This window comes from Aquarana catesbeiana, linkage group LG03 (assembly GCF_042186555.1).
Source record: "Aquarana catesbeiana isolate 2022-GZ linkage group LG03, ASM4218655v1, whole genome shotgun sequence".
In the NCBI taxonomy this organism is placed as follows: Eukaryota; Metazoa; Chordata; class Amphibia; order Anura; family Ranidae; genus Aquarana; species Aquarana catesbeiana.
In genome coordinates this window covers 234,933,377-234,958,496 of record NC_133326.1, presented here as the reverse complement: position 1 = coordinate 234,958,496, position 25,120 = coordinate 234,933,377, and the positions used below count along the sequence as shown (strand labels likewise).

Genomic DNA, 25,120 nt, shown 5'->3' with positions numbered 1-25,120 from the left:
ATTTTGGATGAATGTGTTTCACTTATAGTTTTATATGTAACCAAGTACATATGAAGTATGTACTATAGTATGTAATGGTTTATAAATATACTGCATATATAAAAGCTTTTGCCATGTCTCTGTGTGTTCGAAATGTCATTGCCAGCAACTAATGGTAGATGTAATTAACATAGAGAGGTCTACAGAAAAAAAGAACTTTACGAGTGGAATAAAATATACCTGAGAATCACTTAGGCTCGGTTCACACAGGGGCAACACGATTTCAGCGCGACTTTGTACGGCGACTTCAACGCGGCTTCAACGCGACCTCAGCACGACTTCAGCGCGACTTTAGCAAAGTACAACGCGACTTCAAGTCGCCTCCAGGACAGGCGACTTTGGCTGTGGCCAATCACAGCTCTCTGGGAGGGAGGGGTTTGCCTGGGCAAACTAAATTTTTTCCCTGCAAAGTCGCTTGACTTTAGAGAGAGATCCGACTTGGAGGCGACTTCCATTGATTTCTATGGTACAGGTCGCCTACCAAGTCGGATCCAAGTAGTACAGGGAGTACGCTCTGAAGTCGGAGCGACTTCAGTAGTGTCTATTAAGACGCTCCCATTCACTGTCATGTGAATATCTTTCTGGGGCGACTTGGGGCGACTTGAGGGGCGACAAGTCGGATCCCAAGTCGTCCCAGTGTGAACCGAGCCTTAGGTATGCCCACACATTACTCTAGCCATACACACGTTCAATAACTCTGCCACCATTTCAGAAAGGTCCATGAAATGTCAGAAACTTAAAGCAGAGTTCCAGGCTAAATTGAAACTAGGTATTTCAAAAATCAATAAAATAAAAAAAAAGTTTTTATTTTATTTAGCAGTAGTTATTGGAAATTTAAAAGAGTTCACAACAAGTTATTAAAGGAAAACGAAATGCAAGAACAAAAATGTAATACATTTCAGTTTACTGGTCCTTAGATGTGGTTGATGCATTTGTTTTATTATTCAGGCTAAGAACAAGAATAGCAAGTACAGAAGTTTTTATTTTATTTTGACAGAAATGTAGCACCCTTGTCACTTCCAGTGAGTTAAACTGATATATCAACCATATTTATCTTTCTTTTTTTTTTTTTTTTTTTGTAAGCTGCTAATCTCTCTATCCCCATTTGATGGAGAATGGACAAAGGAAAATATGTCTGTTGGCTAGCCTGGGTGGGAATCATGGCTCCTTGTTTAGGTAGGGTGGAGGACTGAGCATAACCACCCAGGGACAGGGATTGCCAGGTATAAATAAAGAATACAAAAGAAATAGGGCAACTAATGCAGCCATCGCATCTAAGGACTGGCAAACTGCAATATATTCATTTTTTGGGTTTAGATACATGTTAAAGTAGAATTTGTAGTAAATGGTGTTGCAAAGTTTTTAAAATAACCTGTTTACCAATTTCAATATGTAAACTTTAAGCCCTCATTCACACTAAGAGTGGGTTCAGCTGAACTCCCACAATTTCCAACCGGCATTTCAGTCTGACTTTGAGGGCGATCTAACAGACAACTGTGCAGTTTATGCACAGATGTCTATTGAAATCACCCCCGAAGTTGCCAAAAGTAGTGCAGAAACTACTTTTGGGAATTAATGTGGCGTCGCACTGATCCTGACGGTGCCATTGCTGGCAATAGGCTCTGATTTGGCATGCGATTTGACAAGTCAAATCGGCCCAATGTGGACGTGGGCTTAAGGCCTTTAATAAGTAGATGTATATATGTGCAGTCATGAATCAGTAGTCAGAGCAGTACTGACTGCGTGTAAAGAATGGCATAAAAAGAAAAGTTAAAAAAACATATGGAACAAGCAGCAGGTTCAGAATGCATATTCATGAATGACTTTAATTGCAAACAACAACTTTTTTTTTTTCTTTGTAAACAGAAGCATGTACTATGCAAAGCCAGCAATGAGATGTTTTGCACATTCCATTTATTCAAATTTAAACACATACAAATGTTTGTTTTTTCAATGCTGCTGCGTTCAATGCTGCTGGCATCTGCTCTCTCATTGCTGTTTCCCTGAATTTCTGGTCCTCACAGGAAAAAGTTAACAGTGAACAGTGCAGTCTTCAGTGAGTCTGCTAGCTTGGAGAGGAGGAGAGAGGAGCAGGGGAGTGCCTTGCCATCCTAGGCTATGGGGCTGTGTGTTTCTATTGATACTCTAGTCCCTTCATGCAAGGGTGGCTACATAGGATGCAGCAAGAGAAAGGAGCCAAAAGATTAAAAGATAAAGAAGCCACGTTATTAGTAAGTGATTAAATCATCTGCTGATGGTGCTTCAAAAAGGGTTTAGTATCACATTAAATTAATTCAACTTCTATTTTTACCAAATTAGCTGTTATTTCTTATTATTGTAGAAATAAAGAAACAAATATACTTGTGCACATGGAGCAATCACATGAAAACAAAATTGCAACAATCCCCCCTCCATTATTAAATCTTTTTGATAGGGCAGCATTTTGATCACTGGAGACTGTTGACACACAGCCTTTTGGTTCCCAAAGCAATATCTTTCTGCTAAGATCCACAGTGATTCCATGAATGTTTTTCTCTGGCTCTAACCTGACATAGAATATTGTCAAAACGTGTGAATGCTTTGTATATCTTTTTTGGAGGATATACACATTTAATTTTGGAATATATATATTGCATTTTTCTATTTTTCTATAGTAGTCACATGAAATGGATACACGTTTTTGGTATATAAATTGTGTGAATAACATTTAAGATATAATTGTAGTTTAGTGATGATGGCAAAAAAATGTGTGGCCGCTAACTATACAAAGTGAATTCTTCCTCTTTGCCTGTGCCACTTGTATGCACAGTCTTACTGTGTCTAATGCTAAATCCAGTCCTGTTCATTGACCTCATATGTTCACGGTCTTTTCTTTCCATTTTCAATACTGTTACTTATAGGTTCATGTATGTGTACACACATACATGCACTTTCAGGCTCTGATTGCCACTTCACATTTTTCCATCCTTTTGGTAAATATACTGTACACTTTTAGAAAATGTAGTTCTTAAATCATTAACAACATTAATATTTTAAGCTTATCTATCTTATCATACAGTATGTCTGGCTAGAAATCTGAATTTCCTAGCAAGCATATTACTAGGAAAAATATTCTTTTAGTATAATTAGATCAAAAGTACAATAACATTTTTGCATACAGCATTTCAAGTAATATTTTTATTCAAGTGACTTTTTACATATTTGTAACAGTCAAGTTATTTCTAATATAAGATTAAACCCTATTTTGCACCCTGAGAGATTTTCAAATGTGTCTGTTATATGTGCAAGCTAATGCTGAACTAGTCGCAGATGCTCTATGAAAATATGCTTTATTGGGTGCCACTCCTCACAGGTGCACATAAATATTCAGAGTACTCTTACACATTGTTTCATTAAATATGCACATCAGCTGAGTTAACTGTAACAACAAAAGGAAATCATAGTGGCTTCATGTGACGAAGAAATACACATTCTTTTCAAACACTATTATGTATAAACACAGAAGACATACAGGCCTGCACAGCAGCTCCAGTCTGTTGTAGTGGCTGCACAACCCACTTGTGGTCAGCTAGGATGGAGAGTTCCCAACTGAGAGCCATGCAATGAAGAACCATGAATCCGCAGCACTACATTTGACCCACACTTTTTTTCAGAATGATGGTATCAGTCTGGGCCTAATTCAATTTGCATGATCAGAGATACAGCAGTTTGATTATCTGACTAATAAATGCATTATAAGACACTTGTCTTTACACGCACATGAACTTTAATGGCATCCCAGTCTTTGTCCATAGGGTTCAATATTGAGTTGGCCCAACCTTTGCAGCTATAAAAGCTTCAACTCTCCTGGTAAGGCCGTCCACAAGGTTTAGGAGTGTGTCTATGGGAATGTTTGACCATTCTTCCAGAAGTGCATTTGTGAGATCAGGCACTAATGTTGGAAGAGAAGGCCTGGCTCATAGTCTCTGCTCAAATTCATCCCAAAGGTGTTCTATCAGGTTGAGTTCAGGACTCCGTGCAGGCCAGTCAAGTTCCTTCACCCCAAACTCACTCATCCATGTCTTTATGGACCTTGCTTTGTGCACTGGACAAAATCATTTGGTGGAGGGGGGATTATGGTGTGGGGTTGGTTTCCAGGGGTTGGGCTTGGCCCCTTAATTTCAGTGAAGGGAACTCTTAAGGCTTCAGCATACCAAGACATTTTGGACTATTTTATGCTCCCAACTTTGTGGGAACAATTTGGGGATGGCCCTTCCTGTTCCAACATGACTGCGCACCAGTGCACCATATGTCTGGATATGTATTATGTGAGAAATGGGGTACACCTCCCCTTTTTGAATAGAAACCACTGATGATTATTCAAATTGTTGAAAGGCTTTATTTAGAAATGTGTGGAAAGTTTGCGGACTGTCACATTGCATTGTTCTACTGTGCAATGGCATGTAGCGGAATGGAACTATTGCAACTTATTTGGTGGCACATTACACTTAACTTGCACAGTGTATATGGTCACTGATGTGGACTGTTTTTTTTTTTTTTTTTTTAACAAACTGCTCTAATCTGTATTTAAAATTTGCAATGTGCAGTTACCTATTAGGCATAGTCATATGTCATGTTTTACTGATGTAAATATATTGCGGTCTATTTGTCCTTAGATGTGGTGGCTGAATTAATTTTTTCTGGTAGGGCTGTAAAGTGCCTGTTTATTCACCATGCACAGGTGCAGATCCCTTTTGACTCCTTTTCCCACAACTCCCTGGTTTACTGGACATGCCCAAAGAAAATAAGTTCCTCAGCTCCCCTCCCTCAGCAGCTCAGAGAGGCTACTCCTAAGGGGCAGAGATAGCTGGGCCCATAGCCAGGTGAGCGGTCCTCCACTGTCACAATTTTTCCAACTGGAGGAGGTGCCGCATGGCTCCTCTGGAAGACCCAACTACTGTGAGGAGTCCCTCCCTGAATTAGACCAGAGTAATCTAGCTCTAGTGGGGTGGCATACATGTTCCTTTGATCCCTATTTGCTTTTGTTACCAGAACTACCCTAGACTTTACTATGAAGGATGCTGTTTATGAGAATAATCACAAGTTGCGATGTTCTGTTTTACTGATGTAATGATTCTTGGCTAAATGCTCTTGTTAGTCAAATAAAGATTATGCTATGTAGCCATGTTACCCTAACTGAGCCACAGAGAAATTGCTGCGAATAGTCTGTGTTTGTGTATGCTCTTTGCCGTTCTGAACTTGATTCACATCATTGTTTCTAAATTTGCATGTGTTTGTTAAACTGCAAGTTAGTTACTCCCTGTCTGATCATTTGGCCAAATAACCTGTATGGCTAAAGGATCAACAAGTATAGTTTTGCAGTTATCAAACAGATATAACTAAACACATTGAATGCTATATTTAAACCAAAAAGCAAACATGTATTATATTATAGCTTACTTGTTCTTAGATGTGATGATGTGATGGCTGCTTTAGTTTTTTTTTTTTTTTTTTTTTAATAGGTTTTCTTTCTTTTATTTTTTTTACCTGGTGATCTGGCTAGTAGCTCTGTTGTTTTTCAAAGAACTAGCACTCTTGCAGATGTAACAGTTACAGGGATGAGACAAACAATTTACCACTGACAGGTAACTGTAACTGCTTATAAATTAATTGCTGGAATTTGGCTTCAATTTGTTAGATGGACTAGCACTAGCAGATTTAGATACACTAACACTTCCCCCCAGACTAACAATTCTGCTGTCCAAAGTTGACCCTGTGCTCTAATATAGGAGGTGTGTTACTGGACAGGTTACCAGGTGAAAACAGAGGAAAAAGGCCTAAAAAAATAGAACTAGTGCAGCCACCACATCTAATGATTGGTAAGCTGCAATATATTACATGTTTGGTTTTGGGTTTAACACTTTTACCCCCCTCTTGCTCAGGCTAATTTTCAGCTTTCAGTGCTGTCACACTTTGAATGACAATTGCGCGGTCGTGCAACACTGTACCCAAACTAGATTTTTATCATTTTTTTCACAGAAATAGAGCTTTCTTTTAGTGGTATTTAATCACACCTTTTTTTTTTTTTTGCTAAATAAACTGAAAAGGCCTGAAAATTTTGAAAAAAAAACTCACTTTTCTTTGTCTCTGTTTATAACATTTTGCAAATAAATAAACTTTCGCCATACATTTATGCCAAACTATAGTCTGCTACATGTCTTTGGTGAAAATAACCCAAATTCAGTGTATATGATTTAGTCTTTGGCAAAGTTAGAGTCCACAAACTATGGTATATATCTGAAAATTGATCTAATTTCTTGAGGCCCAAAAATGCCAGGACAGTACAAATATCCCCCAAATTACCCCTTTATAGAAAGTAGACAGTCCATGGTATTTAGTAAGAGGCATGGAGAGTTTTGAAGTTGTAATTTTTGTGTCACAATTTTTTGGAAAATGAAGAAATTAAAAAAAATATATTTTCCACAATTATTTTTACATTTTCTACATACTGTCACCAGTGCAGTACAGTGTCATCATATAATGGGTGTAGCAGTGACCAGGGACACTGGTGAAAGTATGGGGGGTGGGGGAATCACAATTTTTTTCACCTTTTTTTTTTCACAGTTTTCTTTTTTTTTTTTTTTTTTTTTTTTTTTTTTTTTTTTTACCATAGTAACACTATACTACTCTGGGGAGGTGATCAGGATTTATTTTTCACACACTATGATTGCTTATAACTGTGAATTTTACAGTTATAGGCAACCATTTTTTCTGAATGAAAACTATTCATTCTGTGTTTACTATTGTGATTAGCTGTGATTGACTAAAGCTAATCACATGGTACAGATGGGCTGTGATTGGCCCTGTCTGCACAATGTGATCACTGTGACCAATCACAGAGCTCATCGCAATAGTACACAATGAAAGGCATGTCGGTCACTGAATCACTATTCTGACAAAAAAAACAGAACCTTAAGATTCACCAGTAGTGTTATCAGAGGTATAGTGATTTTTTGCTTTACCACTCTGGCATTCTAAGCAGAAATTTTCTCTTAACTTTCAACTGCCTAACATGTGGAGACCTAGCAATTATACGAACCATTTGCAGTGCAGAGCTGTATACCAGTTTAAAAAGTGTTTAGTGCTTTTTTTGTTTGTTCTTTTGTTTTGTTTTAGTGTATATTAAGCTTCCCTATATTAGCAGCTTAAATTTTAAGAGCCAAATGATTTTTATTTATCAATAAAGTACCCTTATTTTATGTACCAAGGGGTATGGTGAAGCAAACAAAACAATCCTTGCTAATACAAGAAATCAATTAGCAAAAAGAACGATATATAAACTCCTTTGGTTAAATTAAATGTAAATTATGGCGTTATGAATGAGACCATCCCCATTCCAAAATGTGCATCTCGTATCAAATGACCATATCCTCAATAGGAATCACATCATATAGTCATTTGATGTGAGAAGCACATTTTTGGCATTACGATGGTTTAATTCATAGTGCTACAATTTACATCTGAAGGAGTATGCTGAAACAGCAATGTTTCAGCATTTATATACAGGTTTAGGAGTAGATGCCCTTGAGGTTTATTTTGCCCAACCGATGATATGCTTAGTAGTGTTGTATTAAATGGGCTGGCAAAAGAACATGTTTGCTTAAAGATGCACTCATTGTCAAATAAAGGCAGGAGATTGTCTTGTGTCTACGTGGAAGCAAGTGCATATTTTAGCGTTGTGCATTCATAAATACACTTCTACATTAGCCTTTTTATTTGCAATATTCTAATCTTGATAATCAATATTGACCATAAAAAAAAGAAAATTTTAATATAAAATATTTTATATTCTACAATGAGGTGGCAAGGCCCTCAAAAGACTGGATCTAGCAAAAGAACAGAGTAAAACCACACATTTTGGTGTTACTTAGTTTGACTGTTCTTGACGCTTTCTGCCTTGATGGTGTTGGTCCTGTGTCCCCATAGTCTAAGCTGCCATCTTGGCCATAATTTGGCCATAATTTTGCAGTATATTGGACTCACAATCCTACCATATGGTTTTTACACTGGAGAATTTGGCTTTGTAGGACCAGCACCAGCATGGAGAATGCATCTAGAAACTACCTAGAGTAAGTAAAAGCATGTGCAGTGTTTACTGTTTAGGTGTCTTCTGTATGTCCTGTATTTCCTATAACCTAAAGTATTTACTTCCAAACACTTTTACAATTAATGCTGTTTTCACTCAGGGAAATTTGTGTAAACCTTACTTTTTTTTTTTACTTATATTAGTACTGTTATGGGAATAAAGAGTGGGAGTCAGTCATTTCATATATCTTCTCTCACATGTTTTTGCTATGTTCTTTCTAACATTTTCAGTTCACAACTCTGTATCTTATCTGTCACAATCATATCTACTTTTTGTGTCTTTTGGCATTCAGTACTTCTTACAGTCTTAGTTTCGGTCATTGCTATTACTGTATATTTTCCTTTTACATTGTTCCAGTCCCCTGTTGTTGCACTTTCAGATCATTCAAGTTCCTTGTCACTCCTCTTGACAAAAGGATCATTCCAGTCCCCTGTCATTCCACACTGAGATTGTTCCAGTGTCTACAACGGTGAGCTTATTATGCTTTAATGTGATTAAGGGGTAGGTGGGAATTAACAGTAACAGCAAATTAATAATGGCATTATATACAATCATATTTTGCATGTGTGGAAAATTTGATTTTGTTTAAATATTTAAAAAAAAAAAAACTGTTCTCCCCCAGCTGCTTAGGCAGTACAGCAAATTAAAACTATTTTCAATGTCATGATCAGTGGCATAGGTCACTCTTTGGAACAGTTGAGTAGTGTTCAAGCAATGATCAGAACTTGAATTTCTGTTTGTGTTGTATTTTGTAGCATGGCAGAAAGAATATATTGACCTAAAATTTTATTTCTATTCTTTACAAGGAGATCAGATTGTTTTTTCATTTTTATACATGCTGTGCATGAAAGATTCAATGTCAATAATAAGGATTCTTTTGATCATTATCTCTGCTGTCATTCATATTGCACATGATATAGATAGGGTATTGCATGAGTTAATCTGGCTCCCTAAATGTCTAATTTTACTTTCTTGTCTAATGTGCAGCATTAACACCTCCTGTGTTGTCTGTTCTTATTTTTCCAAATTCTAAGCGTTTTTAGTTGACATTATGTTTTCATGTTATCGAAGATAGTATTTGGGACCTATTGATCTAAACTGAAATCAGCATCACAAATCTTGGTGCAACTGTAAATAAAAGCTTGCTGTGGAGTGTTTTTTAACACCTAGGTACATAGGTACATATGAACCTGGAATGAAAATGAAATCAAAGCTCCAGGAAAACTGGCAAATACACAACTAGTGTGTGTGTGTATGTATGTATGTATGTATATATATATATATATATATATATATATATATATATATATATATATATATATATATATATACACACACATACATATCTTACAAAAGTGAGTACACACCTCACATTTTTGTAAGTATTTTATTATATCTTTTCATGTGATGACACTGAAGAAATTACACTTTGCTACAATGTAAAGTAGTGAGTGTACAGCTTGTATAACAGTGTACATTTGCTGCCCCCTCAAAATAACTCAACACACAGCCATTAATGTCTAAACTGCTGGCAACAAAAGTGAGTACACCTCAAATGAAAATGTCTAAATTGGGCCCAAAGTGTCAATATTTTGTGTGGCCACCATTATTTTCCAGCACTGCCTTAACCCTCTTGGGCATGGAGTTCACCAGAGCTTCACAGGTTGCCACTGGAGTCCTCTTCCACTCCTCCATCATGACAACATCACAGAGCTGGTGGACCTTGTTCTCCTCCACCTTCCAATTGAGGATGCCCCACAGATGCTCAATCGGGCTTAGGTCTTTGAGACATGCTTGGCCAGTCCATCACCTTTACCCTCAGCTTCTTTAGCAAGGCAGTGGTCTTGGAGGTGTGTTTGGGGTCGTTATCATGTTGGAATACTGCCCTGTGGCCCAGTGTCCAAAGGGAGGGGATCATGCTCAGCTTCAGTATGTCACAGTACATGTTGGCATTCATGGTTCCCTCGATGAACTGTAGCTCCCCAGTGATGGCAGCACTCATGCAGCCCCAGACCATGACACTCCTACCACCATGCTTGAATGTAGGCAAGACACACTTGTCTTTGTACTCCACACCACATGCTTGACACCATCTGAACCAAATACGTTTATCTTGGTCTCATCAGACCACAGGACATGGTTCCCAGTAATCCATGTCCTTAGTCTTTTTGTCTTCAGCAAATTGTTTGCTGGCCTTCTTGTGCATCATCTTTAGAAGAGGCTTCCTTCTGGGACAACAGCCATGCAGACAAATTTGATGCAGTGTGCGGCTTATGGTCTGAGCACTGACAGGCTGACCCCCTATCCCTTCAACCTCTGCAGCAATGCTGGCAGCACTCATACGTCTATTTCCCAAAGACCACCTCTGGATATAAAGCTGAGCACGTGCACTCAACTTTTTTGATCGACCATGGTGAGGCCTCTTCTGAGTGGAACCTGTCCTGTTAAACTGCTGTATGGTCTTGGCCACCATGCTGCAACTCAGTTTCAGGGTCTTGGCAATCTTCTTATAGCCTAGGCCATTTTTATGTAGAGCAACAATTCTTTTTTTCAGATTCTGAGAGAGTTCTTTGCCATGAGGTGCCATGTTGAACTTCCAGTGACCAGTATGAGAGAGTGAGAGCGATAACACCAAATTGAATATACCTGCTCCCCATTCACACCTGAGAACTTGTAAAACTAATGAGTCACATGACATCAGGGAGGGAAAATAGCTAATGGGCCCAATTTGGACATTTTCAAGTAGGGGTGTACTCACTTTTGTTGCCAGCAGTTGCTGTGTTGAGTTATTTTGAGGGGACAGCAAATTTACACAAGCTGTACACTCACTACTTTACATTGTAGCAAAGTGTCATTTCTTCAGTGTTGTCACGTGAACAGATCTAATAAAATATTTACAAAAATGTGAGGTGTGTACTCACTTACTTTTGTGAGAAACTGTGTGTGTGTGTGTGTGTGTGTGTATATATATATATATATATATATATATATATATATATATATATATATATATATATATATATATATATATACAGTGGAGAGAACAAGTATTTGATACACTGCCGATTTTGCAGGTTTTCCTACTTACAAAGCATGTGGAGGTCTGTAATTTTTATCATAGGTACTCTTCAACTGTGAAAGACGGAATCTAAAACAAAAATCCAGAAAATCAAAATGTATAATTTTTAAGTAATTAATTTGCATTTTATTGCATGACAATAAGTATTTGATACATCAGAAAAGCAGAACTTAATATTTGGTACAGAAACCTTTGTTTGCAATTACAGAGATCATATGTTTCCTGTAGTTCTTAAATAGGTTTGCACACACCACAGCAGGGATTTTGGCCACCGCAGCAGGGATTTTGGCCCACTCCTCCATACAGACCTTCTCCAGATCCTTCAGGTTTCAGGGCTGTCGCTGGGTAATACGGATTTTCAGCTCCCTCAAAAGATTTTCTACTGGGTTCAGGTCTGGAGACTGTCTAGGCTACTCCAGGACCATGAGATGCTTCTTACAGAGCCACTCCTTAGTTGCCCTGGCTGTGTGTTTTGGGTTGTTGTCATGCTGGAAGATCCAGCCACGACCCATGTTCAATTCTCTTACCGAGGAAAGGAGGTTGTTTGCCAAGATCTCGCGATACATGGCCCCATCCATCCTCCCCTCAATACCGTGCAGTTGCCCTGTCCCCTTTGCAGAAAAGCAGCCCCAAAGAATAATGTTTCCACCTCAATGCTTCATGGTTGGGATGGTGTTCTTGGGATTGTAAGAACAAACACAGCGAGTGGAGTTTAGACCAAAAAGCTTGATTTTTTGTCTCATCAAACCACATGACCGTCTCCCATTCCTCCTCTGGATCATCCAGATGGTGATTGGCAAGCTTCAGATGGGCCTGGACATGCACTGGCTTGAGCAGGGGGACCTTGCGTGCGCTGCAGGATTTTAATCCAGGACGGCATAGTGTGTTACTAATGGTTTTCTTTGAGACTGTGGTCCCAGCTCTCTTCAGGTCATTGACCAGGTCCTGCCGTGTAGTTCTGGGCTGATTCCTCACCTTGATTATTGATGCCCCACGAAGTGAGATCTTGCACGAAGCCCCAGACCGAGGGAGATCGACCATCATCTTGAACTTCTTCCATTTTCTAATAATTACGCCAACAGTTGTTGCCTTCTCACCAAGCTGCTTGCCTATTGTCCTGTAGCCCATCCCAGCTTTGTGCAGGTCTACAATTTTAGGTCAGGTGTCTTTTATAAGGTAACGAGTTCAAACAGGTGCAGTTAATACAGGTAATGAGTGGAGAACAGGAGGGCTCCTTAAAGAAAAATTAACAGGTCTGTGAGAGCCGGAATTCTTACTGGTTGGTAGTTTATCAAATACTTATGTCATGCAATAAAATGCAAATGATTTTTTTTAAAATCATACAATGTGATTTTCTGGATTTTTGTTTTAGATTTCGTCTCTCACAGTTGAAGAGTACCTATGATAAAAATTACAGACCTCTACATGCTTTGTAAGTAGGAAAACCTGCAAAATTGGCAGTGAATCAAATACTTGTTCTCCCCACTGTACGCTTTACAATGTAGGGAGACACTACATCAACAGTACAATTCAAAACAAGAGGGTTAGAGAAGCCCTGCTCCTGCGAGCTTACAATCTAAGAGGGAGGGGTTTCCAGTATAAATGTAAGTGTGTGTATACTGTGTATGTGTATGTATATGTGTATATATATATATGTATATATATATATATGTATATATATATATATATATATATGTATATATATATATATATATATATATATATATGTATATATATATATATATATATATATATATATATATATATATATATATATATACACACATATACTGTTTTACTTTCCAGTTTTTTCATAATTTATGTAACTATGTTCACCTGGTCATGTGATTCGCACTACACAGCCATCCAGGTGACAACCATCCCCTGGTTCAGCATTCAACTTCCAGTGTTACTAATGGCCTTAACAAGGTAATAGTGTAGTGAATATACTGGAAATTAGAGATTTCCACTTTAAAGTATACTATACATCCACTTTTACAGCCAAATTGGGATAACACCTACTTTATATTTGTTACATGTTTCCATTTGCATATCATAACTCAATGCAATGTTAAGAGGGAAATTGGGGAGTTTTGTTTGCCACAATTAACCCTGTAACTCCTAATTGTACATTGCAAGCTGTTCTGAACAAAACCAAGCTGCCTATAGAATCCATTGTATAAGCCTGCTCCAAAAAATGGCACAGTAACTTTTTTATCCTTATTTTTAAGTATGTTGTGCGAATGGGAACACATACAAAAATAGTGTGTGTGTGTGTGTGTGTGTGTGTTGCGGGGTCTCAAATTTGGATGCAAAGGTAGAGCTACACTTTAAGGCCATCAACAACTAGTAGTACATTCCTATTTTATGTTACATGTCATTTGTCATGAATTAATATTTGAGTAGTTACAGAGTTAGTCTGGTTGAAAAAAGACTATCCAGTTCAAACCACAGAGAAAAAAAAATTAGACTTTTTTAGATATACGCGTTGAAAGAATAATCTTCCAAATTATATCTGGGTTATATATGCCCACCAAAATAAGAACCATACTGGTAACGTATGGCCTCATAAAGCAGCCAGAAGGGTAGACGAGCCAGGTACTGGAATGCACATATTGCATCCCTGTTATTTCTAGGTAACATGTACTAAGAAAAAAAGTTGAAGTTGAGTTCAACAGACACCTGGGATTTTTTCTGTAAAAAAATTTATCGAAATGAATGTCACCCTATACATGTTTACCTCTTGCCGCCCACATATGTGGTATGCGCGGTGGCAAAGAAGAGGGTGGGCTTTAATGGCCACACTACTCACATATGCGTCCTTGGGCTGCAGAAGTTTCTCAGCAGAGAGCACACTCACTGCTGAGAAACAGCACAGAGACCGAGCTGTCAAAGTTCTCGAGTAATCATTGGGAACTGGCAGGACCAACTCCTGATCATGTGACCACTGTGACAGCCAATCACAGTGGTAGCTGAACCTTCCCACCTCCTAGGCATAATACCCCCATTTAAAGGGATCTCAGGGCTGGGCAGGAAAGGGTTAAATGTATTTTTTATGGTGATATGCTACTAGGTTAATCGAAGCAATTGAAGTTGCCATGGCACTGAACAAGTCACAGTCACCAATTACAACTATTCAAATGTATGTCTATACTAAAATGTGTGTGTGTGTATATGTGTGTGTATATATATATATATATATATATATATATATATATATATATATAGTCATCATGTTGTAAAGTGCTGCACAAACTGTTAGCACTATATAAATCCTGTGTATTAAAAAAAAAAGTTATAGATATATATACAGTGGCTATAAAAAGTCTACACACCCCTGTTAAAATGTCAGGTTTCTGTGATGTAAAAAAATGGGACAAAGATAAATCATTTCAGGACTTTTTACATCTTTAATGTGACCTAAAAAACTTTACAACTCAATTGGAAAACAAGCTGAAATCTTTTAAGGGGGGGTAAAAATAATGTTATACTTGGGGATGTAGCTGTGTTCAGAATTAGGCAATCACATTCAAACTCATATTAAATAAGAGTCAGTACACACCACATTTAAAGGGACTCTGATTAACCCCAAATAAAGTTCAGCTGTTCTAGTAGGTCTTTCCTGACATTTTCTTAGTCGCATCCTACAGCAAATGCCATGGTCCGCAGAGAGCTTCCAAAGCATCAGAGGGATCTCATTGTTAAAATGTATCAGTCAGGAGAAGGGTACAAAAGAATTTCCAAGGCATTAGATATACCATGGAACACAGTGAAGACAGCCATCATCAAGTGAAGAAAATGTGGCACAACAGTGACATTACCAAGAACTGTACGTCCCCCAAATTGTTGAAAAGACGAGAAGAAAATTGGTCAGGGAGGCTACCAAGAGGCCTACAGCAACATTAAAGGAGCTGCAGAAATATCTGGCAAGTACTGGCTGTGTGGTACATGTGACAACAGTCTCCCGTATTCTTCATATGTCTGGGCTATGGGGTAAAGTGGCAAGATGGAAGCCTTTTCTTATGAAGAAAAACATCCAAGCCCGGCTAAACTTTGTAAAAACACATCTGAAGTCTCCCAAAAGCATGTGGGAAAATGTGGTATGGTTTGATGAAACCAAGGGTGAACTTTTTCGCCATGATTCCAAAAGATATGTTTGGGGCAAAAACAACACTGCACATCACTAAAAGAACACCATGCCCACAGTGAAGTATGTTGGTGGCAGCATCATGCTTTGGGGCTGTTTTTCTTCAGGTGGAACAGGGGCCTTAGTAAAGTTAGAGGGAATTATGAACAGTTCCAAATACCAGTCAATATTGGAAAAAACCTTCAGGCTTCTGCTAGAAAGCTGAACATGAAGAGGCACTTCATGTTTCAGCATGACAATGACCTAAAGCATCAAAGGAATGGCTTCACCAGAAAAAGATTAAAGTTTTGGAATGGCCCAGCCAGATCCCAGACCCGATTCTGATCGAAAATCTGTGGGGCGATCTGAAGAGGGCTGTGCACAGGAGATGCCCTTGCAATCTGACAGATTTGGAGTGTGTTTGCAAAGACGAGTAGGCAAATATTGCCAAATCAAGATGTACCAGGTCAAACCCAAAAAGACTGAGTGCTGTAATAAAATCAAACGGTTCTTCAACAAAGTATTAGTTTAAGGGTGTGCACACTTATGCAACCATATAATTTTAGTTTTTTATTTTTACTTCCCTCCAACTAAAATATTTTAGTTTGTTGTTCAATTGAGTTGTACAGTTTATAGGTCACATTAAAGGTGGAAAATGTTCTGAAATTATATAACTTTGTATCATTTTTTTTACATAATTGAAAACTGACATTTTAACAGGGCTGTGTAGACTTGTTATATCCACTGTATATGTGCATATATACAGTAGATATCCAGAACATCTGTCCATTACAAGCATGGTTCCCAACATTTTGTCACTTAATAGCTTCTTTATACCAGATACAGTCAAATGCAGTTTTAAGCACAGTACAAACGCATAATATGCAAGAAAAATGAGTGTATCATATTATTGTATCTTACATCATTGTATTGATTTTATGTGCCTTTAAAATAGTACAGCGTGCTGCATTTTTTTGCACATGAACGCACCGTAATGCATGTGACCGCACCCCAAATGCATGTAAATATAACTCAATAAAAGAACCAATAATGCCAAAAATGTCCGTCAATCGCATTGCAAATGCATTTCAAATACATATAGATGTGCAAGTGGAACTGCACAATGAATGTGGGGATTACAGGGTAAACCAGCCCAAAAAATGCTGCTAATACAGAAAAATGCCTGTTGTTTCTGTCAGAAATCCAATAAGCTTCTACCTTTCTGTGCTCCTAGGGTGAAACACTCCACCATATATAGACACAGAGCAGTGAGTGATTGTTGTCACCCTAGGGCAGAAAGTATTATACTTACAGGGTTACAAGGTAAAAATAAAGCCTTAAAAAGGAAAAGTAATGCAGTCACCACATCCCAGCATTGGTGAGCTGCACTATGTTACATTTATGTTCCTCGATTTAGATACACTGACCCTCATTTATTAAATTAATTGGGCATGCTTGCTAAGCAAAATAAATGTGGTGAAAGAATACCCAATCACATGCAAGGAAAATATAAAAATGGATTTTGCTTAACTAGGATTGCATTGATTTTCCACATTCACCAAGGTAAATGAAAATTCACCTTGCCAAGTGAACATGTTCTACTGTTTTCATAAATCAGAATATTTGTTTACTATTTTGAATCAGTTAAGGATTAAACATGACTAACCCTTATTAGATACTGCACATTGCACAATGCCAATACAGATTGCAGTCAATCAAAATATACAGAGTTTTAAAACATGTACTCTACCTTTTCTGAAGTGCCCATCTAATTCAAATCACATCATTTACAGAGTTTTTTTTCCTTTCACAAGAATGTTAAATGTTTTAGTTATGTCCCATGTTGTTAATGTTATCCAGAATAAATAGCTGCAAATTTTGATAACTAACATACACTAACTACAGTGACTCCTGCAACTTATACTCAGATTCTGTGGCTGCTGGTGCTCAATATAGGGGGGACAGGCCGCCACTGCTCAGATTTGACCTCAAATACAGCAATTGAAACTCTTTAAAAGCCTGCCTACATAAAATTCAGATTTAGGATTGTAATGCATTTTACAGTGATTAAAAGATGATTCCAGGTACACTTTATGCAATGCAGTAAATGTACAGTTGCAATCAGCGGGCGCACCTTGTTGCAGATCATACGCAGGCAGCTATATGTAGAGGGTGGTAGATGTGTAGCTGATGAACCCACACCTTATATGCCACCATTTAGCACCTTCTGCAATTTCATTCTCTCACCACACAATTTGCTCTATTTTAAATATGCCACATATTCTGGGCTAATAGTGGGGTTCAGTTAGTGGCATTAACCAAAGTAATGTAAAATCTATGTAAAATGAGAACTCCTTTACAACAATGACACACATGTATAGCCACAGCTAAGGTGTACATGCAAGATTTGCTACAGAATTGTAACAATTCCAGTGTAAATGCAGGAATTGTTACAGAAAAACACTTGCCTTACTCTACGTTTATTCAAGATTTTCACATAATGCTATATGTTGCAATTATAAGACAGCTAAACTTCGTGAAATGTTTTCATATTGTAGCCAGGTATTTATGAGGTGTAATTTAATACTGCATAATGTAGGACTTCAATCCCGGGATTTGGGTAAATACCTTTGCATCTGACATCATGGGAACAACATTTCCTGGATATCCATGTTATGGCTATATTCTTTATTTTTCTAAATCTAGTAGTAAATCTGACAAACTTTTCATTTTAGAGACTTTTCTGATGTTTTCTTTTTTGTCTGCCCAAGGCTAGGTCAGAATTGTCTGAATCCATTTACTTTGTGATCCCTAACAGCTGTCAGATCAAAATAATATTTAAAAAAAAAATTACTTGGTTTGATTTAAAACACAGCTATACAGGAAAAAGACATGTGCCTAGGATTATAGAAGTGTGACTACGTGTATTATCATCAAGCATATTCCTAAAAGCTCCTTTGTTTTTACCTTCTGCTTCCTCTATATATGAGGAATGCATATTGAAGGATCATATTATTGTCCTATGGGGTTATTTAGGATTATATTCTATATTGTAACTGACTGCTAACCTATATCTTACACCTTTTGGACATCTTACACAGACCATGGAAGAGAAATCTAAATCTGTTTAAGATTAATCGTTTATGTTCCTGAAAGCAAAATAACGTTTGAAAATTCTACAACTTTTCAATAGTTTTTCTGAGGACAGTACCCCTTTCTGTAAAAGTGTAGATCCATCTCCGTTTTGTAAACTTCTTGTTTTTACTTGATTTTCTTGTAACACACTTTTATCAAACTCTCTTGTCATGCCTTCTGAGCTGAAATCTTAACCTAATACAAAGAAAAGGAAACCAACATATATCAGTCCCCTGTCCTTTACATAAATATATAGCATTTTCTTTCAAACTGTGATATAAAGTAATTACTAATTTTGCAAAGATTAAAGATAAGATAGAAATGATTAAAAGTGAAAGTGTCATGAGTCATAGGACAAGGACATGCAAGCAACATTAGATATATACTTTTTTAAATAACCAACATGTCATACTTACCTGCTATGTGCAATAGTTTTGCGCAGAGCAGCCCCAATCCTCCTCTTCTGGTCCCCTGCCTGTGTTCCTGGATCCCCTTCTATGGGGGCACTCATGTCTCCCCCCTATGGGGGCATTCATGTGGGCTTGTTTCCAAGTTGCACCATGTGTCTATTGACACACACACACAGCGTGTCTCGGCTTTACCCCCGACTCTGCTCACTCTCTGTGATTGACAGCAGCAGGAGCCAATGGCTCCCACTGCTGCCTCCATGTCCAGTGAGGAGAGAGAGAGAGCATAGAGAGAGCTGCTGCTCTCAGGCACAGTTAGATGGAGATCAGGCTCAAGTATAGGGGGGGTACACAATGCAAAGATTGTATTAAGGTAAACAAACCTGAAGCCTTTACAACCACTTCAATTGAAAATCAAATTGTTTATTTCCCATGCCTAGTTGAAAAATCCATTGTCTTGCCAGCTAAGATCATAATATGAATTGCTTTCGATACATCATAAGCCTAGCAGAGGGCAATTCATTGAGTGAATCACAATTCTCTACGCTTGTGTCACTGAAAAGAATGACTTACTTTGTAATCTGTGCCAAGATAACATTTGATTTTTCTGTTCAGCATGTCAAAATTTCCCTTTGGGCCCTTCTCTTGTACACAAGAGTACAAATATTTTCCCAAGCTATGGAATATCCTACTTTCAACAGTTGCCACCAGGACAGATTTTCTATAAATAGATTTAGCTTTTTTCTCCTGTTTTGTAGGCATCCATCCGCTTGTCCTAACTTTCTTACTACTATCACCAGGTAAAGGCACTGAGTGTAAATCGTCCCATAGCGGTAACACCAATAAATTTAAACCTGACAGAAGTTCTAACACTTCCTGACTGAACTGCCCTCTTCGATAGATTTAAATATATTAGCCAGGCCTGTTCAATTTTCACATTTTGCTAATAGCAAAACAGTTTCACAAATCACTGTATTTATATGCAGATATTTTTAACTTTTAAAATGAGTTTTAATTCTGTTTAGCCAGAATTAAGTCTGTGATTTAATCACTTCTGCCAAACTACAGATGTAGACTTATGATTCAGCTTTTCAGTGTGATGTGCCAGACATTTTTCTTCTAAGGTACTTCATGATCAGAGACCCATACAAGCATCACTAAATAGTGGACCACAGGCTGCATCTGGACCGAGTCACTGTCGCATCTGGACCCGCTGCAGTTATGTCATTTAGGAGACGGTTCCACCCCTCAACTGCCGCTAGCGCTGTCATCTTCGCAGAGCTGACATCGGGAGCCAGCATAGTGCTGAGCGATGGGTGGGAGCTGCAGTTAACTGGTTGCTAGGATGCAGGGCGGTCCTCAAAAGCTGCTTAACAGGAAAAATTGTGTTGGGGCATGCAGCAGTCTGCCCTGGTAATCTGGTGCTATCGAAGTGTGTTTATTTTTGATGTTGGAACCCACTACTTGCTGTCTTAGCAGCAAGCCTTATGTAAATACAGTAAATGCTAGTACTAAAAATTTATCACAGCTACTGAACTGATTCATACCTTCCTTGTAAGTTTAAATGAATGTGATGATCCAAGAAGCAGATTTTTACAGCACAGGATGCAAGAGTGCATTCTTATGACTCCCACACTGACTTTTATGGTGCTGTATGTGTTTGCAGATACAGTGGAGTACAGTGAATTCAGTCCAGGGAATACTGAATGTATGTTCTTGTTTTAACATAGTTCATTGACTTACAAAGAGTAAAGTAACATGGAGGTATAAATGGGATCAGCCTCAAAACAACCATAAAAGTTTCCAAGTTTTGTTTTGCTTAGGGACCAGCTTCCTCAAGGGGGCATAATGGTCTCTGCTCTTCAGGGGGGTTTCTTACCAAATATACAATAATAATTATTGATAACAATTAAAGCAGAGGGATCTGAGTAATCTGTAGCAAATAGGTTAAAAAAAACACTAAATGCACAGATAAAAACATATTGGATAGCTCTTTTACCTGCCAGCGAATTTGTATTTCGTTATATTCAGTCCTGGGATTTGTGCTGCTATGCCCCATAGAACAGTCCTGTCTGGCAGGGGAGAGGACCTGATCTTTTTCTGCTGCAGTTTCACTGTCAATAACAGGCCTCCTCCCCAACCCCCACCTGTGACTGAACTATGAAAGGAGAAGCAGCGGACTGATAAGCTTATCTCTTCTTCATTCTGCTTTCTCCACCTACCAGCATGCTCCTTGCACTGCAGCACACCTGATTGGCTCCTTGTGCTCCTGTTCCTTCCTTTTCTCTTAGCTCTGCTGTACAGAGACTGCAAGAGGCTGTTATTAAGCCACATTCAGGTATTTACATGGCTTGCATTTAAGAATACATTTAATGCTGTATTAGAGATTGCAGAGCTGCATTTGTGTCTTTCAGATCTGCTTGAAGTTCAGCTTTAATGGGAGATCTGCATGTACTTGAACCTGATGTGTGCTTTATTTTGTACAGATGAATTATCTGACATCTGCTTTCCCTTGTAAAGAGGAATTATTTATATAAAATATTACTACTAATAATAATAATAGTAAAACTATTACATGATTCTGTATTTCTATGCTAAGCATAATGTTCCCCGCGATGACGATTATTCAATGCTTCAACACCTATAGCTTGAGAATCCTCTCCATATCAAAGCGATTACCATGTTTTAGCAATTCCATTTTTTTTGTTCTCTCTAGCTGTTTCATGAGCTGTCATGCTAACAATATTTATTCTACTCGCTGACTTCTTGGGTGGATATATCTGTATTCTAAGGGGAGGGTTGCAAGGTAGATTTTGTATCCACAAATGTACTTTATGTATATGTATGTAATCGACACGTACATCTAAGTCAGTGTTTTGACATTTTGCTCTAGATAAAGATGCTGATTTTCTGTATTATTCAGTAGCTCTGGCTGCCACAGTTTTGTTAGACATGAAACCCCGATTGTTAACACCGTGGAATATATAAATATTTATTAACTGCATAGGTGCAGTTAAGATCTCTTTAATTTGGATGTCATAAAGAAATCTCGAAGAAGAACAGCTAGAATAAAACATGCAACTATTGTAGTTTTATCTTGGTCTTCAATTCAAATGTATTTAACTATTGTTTACATAGCTCTTTATTTCTTATATTTTTCTTAATCTGTAACAAAGTGAAGTGGAACTCTGTATCAAATGTATTTTAGGAAATATTTTCTAGGCCTTATAGGGGGGCTGATGTATAAAAAAAAAGAGTCAAGATCCAGAAAATTATTTCAGAAACCTTGTTGGTTGCTATTACCTTACCTTGTTTTGTTTTTTTTGTTTTTTTATATCAACTCAATGTAAATACTTTTTATGGACATAAAGAGTTTAAAATTGACTGTCAAAATGCAGAAAACTACACAAATTGGCAAATAATACAATCTGAGATATATATCTCTTCACTCATTTAACGGTTATTTTGACATGCATGTTTCTCATTCATTTATAAATAGTTAAATGACCTGGCTGTGGTTTTTTGTATTGTAGATTGTACTTTACATCATTAGTTTAAAAGTAATTAACACTTAACTCCAGACAGATATTAGGAAAACACTAATTCCTGCTGCTTTGTTTTAAAAAAATATATATATATTACATTTGTTTATAAAGCAGCCAGTGTTAGTACCTACTGTAAATAATGAGGCTACTTTACTAAAGGAGTTGGTAATCTTCACGCAATAAGTTGTGTGACTATTTACTTCAATTATCTAGTCATATGAAAAGCAAATTCCTGATTAATTATCCAATCATACAGATGAAATAAGTAAAGTAAATATGAATACCTTTTTTTGTGCGAAGATTCCTAATTCTTTTAATAAATGAGCCCAGGTCACTTGATTTTAGTCTTGTGTAAACACCTATACAGCAAACCTCAGACAGAGAGAGAAAGGGACAGCCCTAGAACCCAAACAGGTATGTCACATTCTTCAGATTGCTGACAGTATAAGAGAACAGAGGGTCTAGTGAGGTAAGATAACCAGTCTATTTCTGGTGTGACCTAGCTACATTGCTTAGGTCATCAAGCTGGCTTTGCTGTCTGGCAGGACTGTGTAAATCTCAGGAACTAGACAGAATTAGAAATCTTTTAGCAGGTAAATCAGTTGGTGTGTATGTATTTCAACTGTGTACTTATTGGTGCCTAGTGGTACACAAATTATGTTGTTTTTTTTCTTTGCAGGGTAGCATGGGTACATACTATATTTATTGCTGCTACCTCTCACATAGTGAGAGGTAGCAGCAATAAATATAGTATGTACCCATGCTATCCTCCAAAGAAAAAAAAATGTGTAATTTGATCACATTCTGCTAAATTTAACCTTATGACAAAATATGTAGTGTCTACAGCACCAGTGAGCTAATTGACTGCAATTCCCTTACCTCTCTAACCTTACTTTGGCAACCTAGACTCCTAGAAAACATGGACCTGTATGAAAATGTCAACTCTGTTTATTTTTTTTTATTCAAAATAACACAGTAGACTATGCACAGCATAAAAAAAGACCATTGAGTTCTGCAGAGTGAACATTCTAAAACTGATCTGAATGCATCCTGTGGTGTTTGTGCACTTGACTGAGGGACGCACAGAATGCCGAGGCTTAAGTTATCTATGAAGCATAAACACTAGGCCCCCTTCTTCCCTTCTCAAATTGACCAGACTACAACATATTATTTGGAGTCGAATGGCCATAGCAGCATTTTTTGTTACAAAACAATTAAATACAACAATCAAAAAAAACAATGGTAATGCATATAATAAAATCAATGCATAACAAATAAACAAAACCTCAGCCTTATCCTACCTGGTCTAAGGTCTTTGAAGGCCTATTTACTCACGACCAACCGGTTGTATCTGCCACCCCGTGAAAGGCCTCCAGCCGCAACTTACACCCGCTCAGGGACAAGTAACACTTACTACGAGATACAACCTACTTAAAACCCCGATGTTACCACCGTATTGTTAGGAAGGAACACCCATACCTCCAGATGGGCCCAACCCCTAATTCTTCAATATTTTATCCAGCACCACCTTCAAAGACCCAATTGACCCCCTCCTGCTGCTATGACTGGAAATAAAAAAATCTATAAAACTGAATAGCCATTTAGAACATACGGACCAAAAAAACTCACTACATGTACCCCCCTCTACCTCAAGAAAATTAGGAAGCTCCCCCAGACCAAAACAAGGGAGGGAGGGTGGGAGAAACCTGTCTGACTTTGGGACAAGCTCCGACAAGATTACCTCCCCTCTAACCCACTAACAGGACACCCCTTCAACTTTGAGACCCTCCAATCTGGTAAGCGGAATACATCATTCAAAACATTACACCACTAAATACTCCATCTCTACTGCATGCCCCAGTCATGCTAGCCTTCCTCCTAGTTTCACTCAGCTCCAGGCCATATACTTAACATTCAGTAGCTTATACAACTCATCATTTAGATATGGTTAACAAATCAAGAAAATGTTGCATTCACAGTCAGTTTAGTGTTGGTTTTGCATATTTGAAACATCTAAACACAGGAAAAGGGAGCTGGGAACCATAAAAGTTGTTTATACCTCCCAGATAACTGCTCCTGCATTTAGAAGAGCTAAACACAGTTGTGCAAGTGTGCACGAGGCCTAAAGATTTTGAATTATTTCTATGAGTACTGCTCTTTGCAAGAAGTGCTTTTTTCTTTGAAAAGTTGTGTTAAATGACCCCATACTTGCTCTATAATACAAAACTGAACATACAGGAGGTGGAGATATTTTATCACTGTTTATGATTACCAACTGATAACAGTTTTACATTACATCACTTCTAGGAAATTCAACTTTTTATTCCTACAGCCACCACTTCTAACTTTTCACCATTAATAAAAAGCTTTCATTTTGTGTGAAATGTTTTTGGTTACGTGGCTCATCAATTATAACATGCAATGTAAAGTACTGAAAATAACCATTTATGTTTGCTGGTTAGTATGAATTAGGTAAAATAGAGCAGATCCTTTACATACTAAAGAGTTTCATTGCTATATTTGCCTGTACCAGTGAAATATACTAATAGGTGGCAGAAGATACAGTCTGCTTGAAATACTGTGGCTCCTTGATGGTGATGCTTAATGAATACTCCCTGAAGATCTAATTTTCCCATAATGGGGTTATTTAAATCAATTTCAATA

General features: G+C 37.7%; 1 protein-coding gene across 24 annotated transcripts in view; it reads left to right on the top strand.

Annotated features, from left to right (window-relative positions):
• The window catches only part of FOXP2 (forkhead box P2), a 437,363-nt gene that overhangs the window by 401,124 nt on the left and 11,119 nt on the right, over positions 1-25,120 (top strand). For 16 of the 24 annotated variants that reach the window (XM_073619859.1, XM_073619860.1, XM_073619857.1 and 13 more), the window contains 2 exons: positions 8,544-8,633; positions 12,616-12,675. The exons of 4 other annotated variants lie outside the window; for them this stretch is intronic. In XM_073619859.1, the coding sequence (XP_073475960.1) occupies positions 8,544-8,633; positions 12,616-12,675 (150 nt within the window). The remainder of the gene's footprint in view (positions 1-8,543; positions 8,634-12,615; positions 12,676-25,120) is intronic. 4 more of the 24 variants (XM_073619867.1, XM_073619871.1, XM_073619873.1 and 1 more) reach the window with 1 other exon arrangement.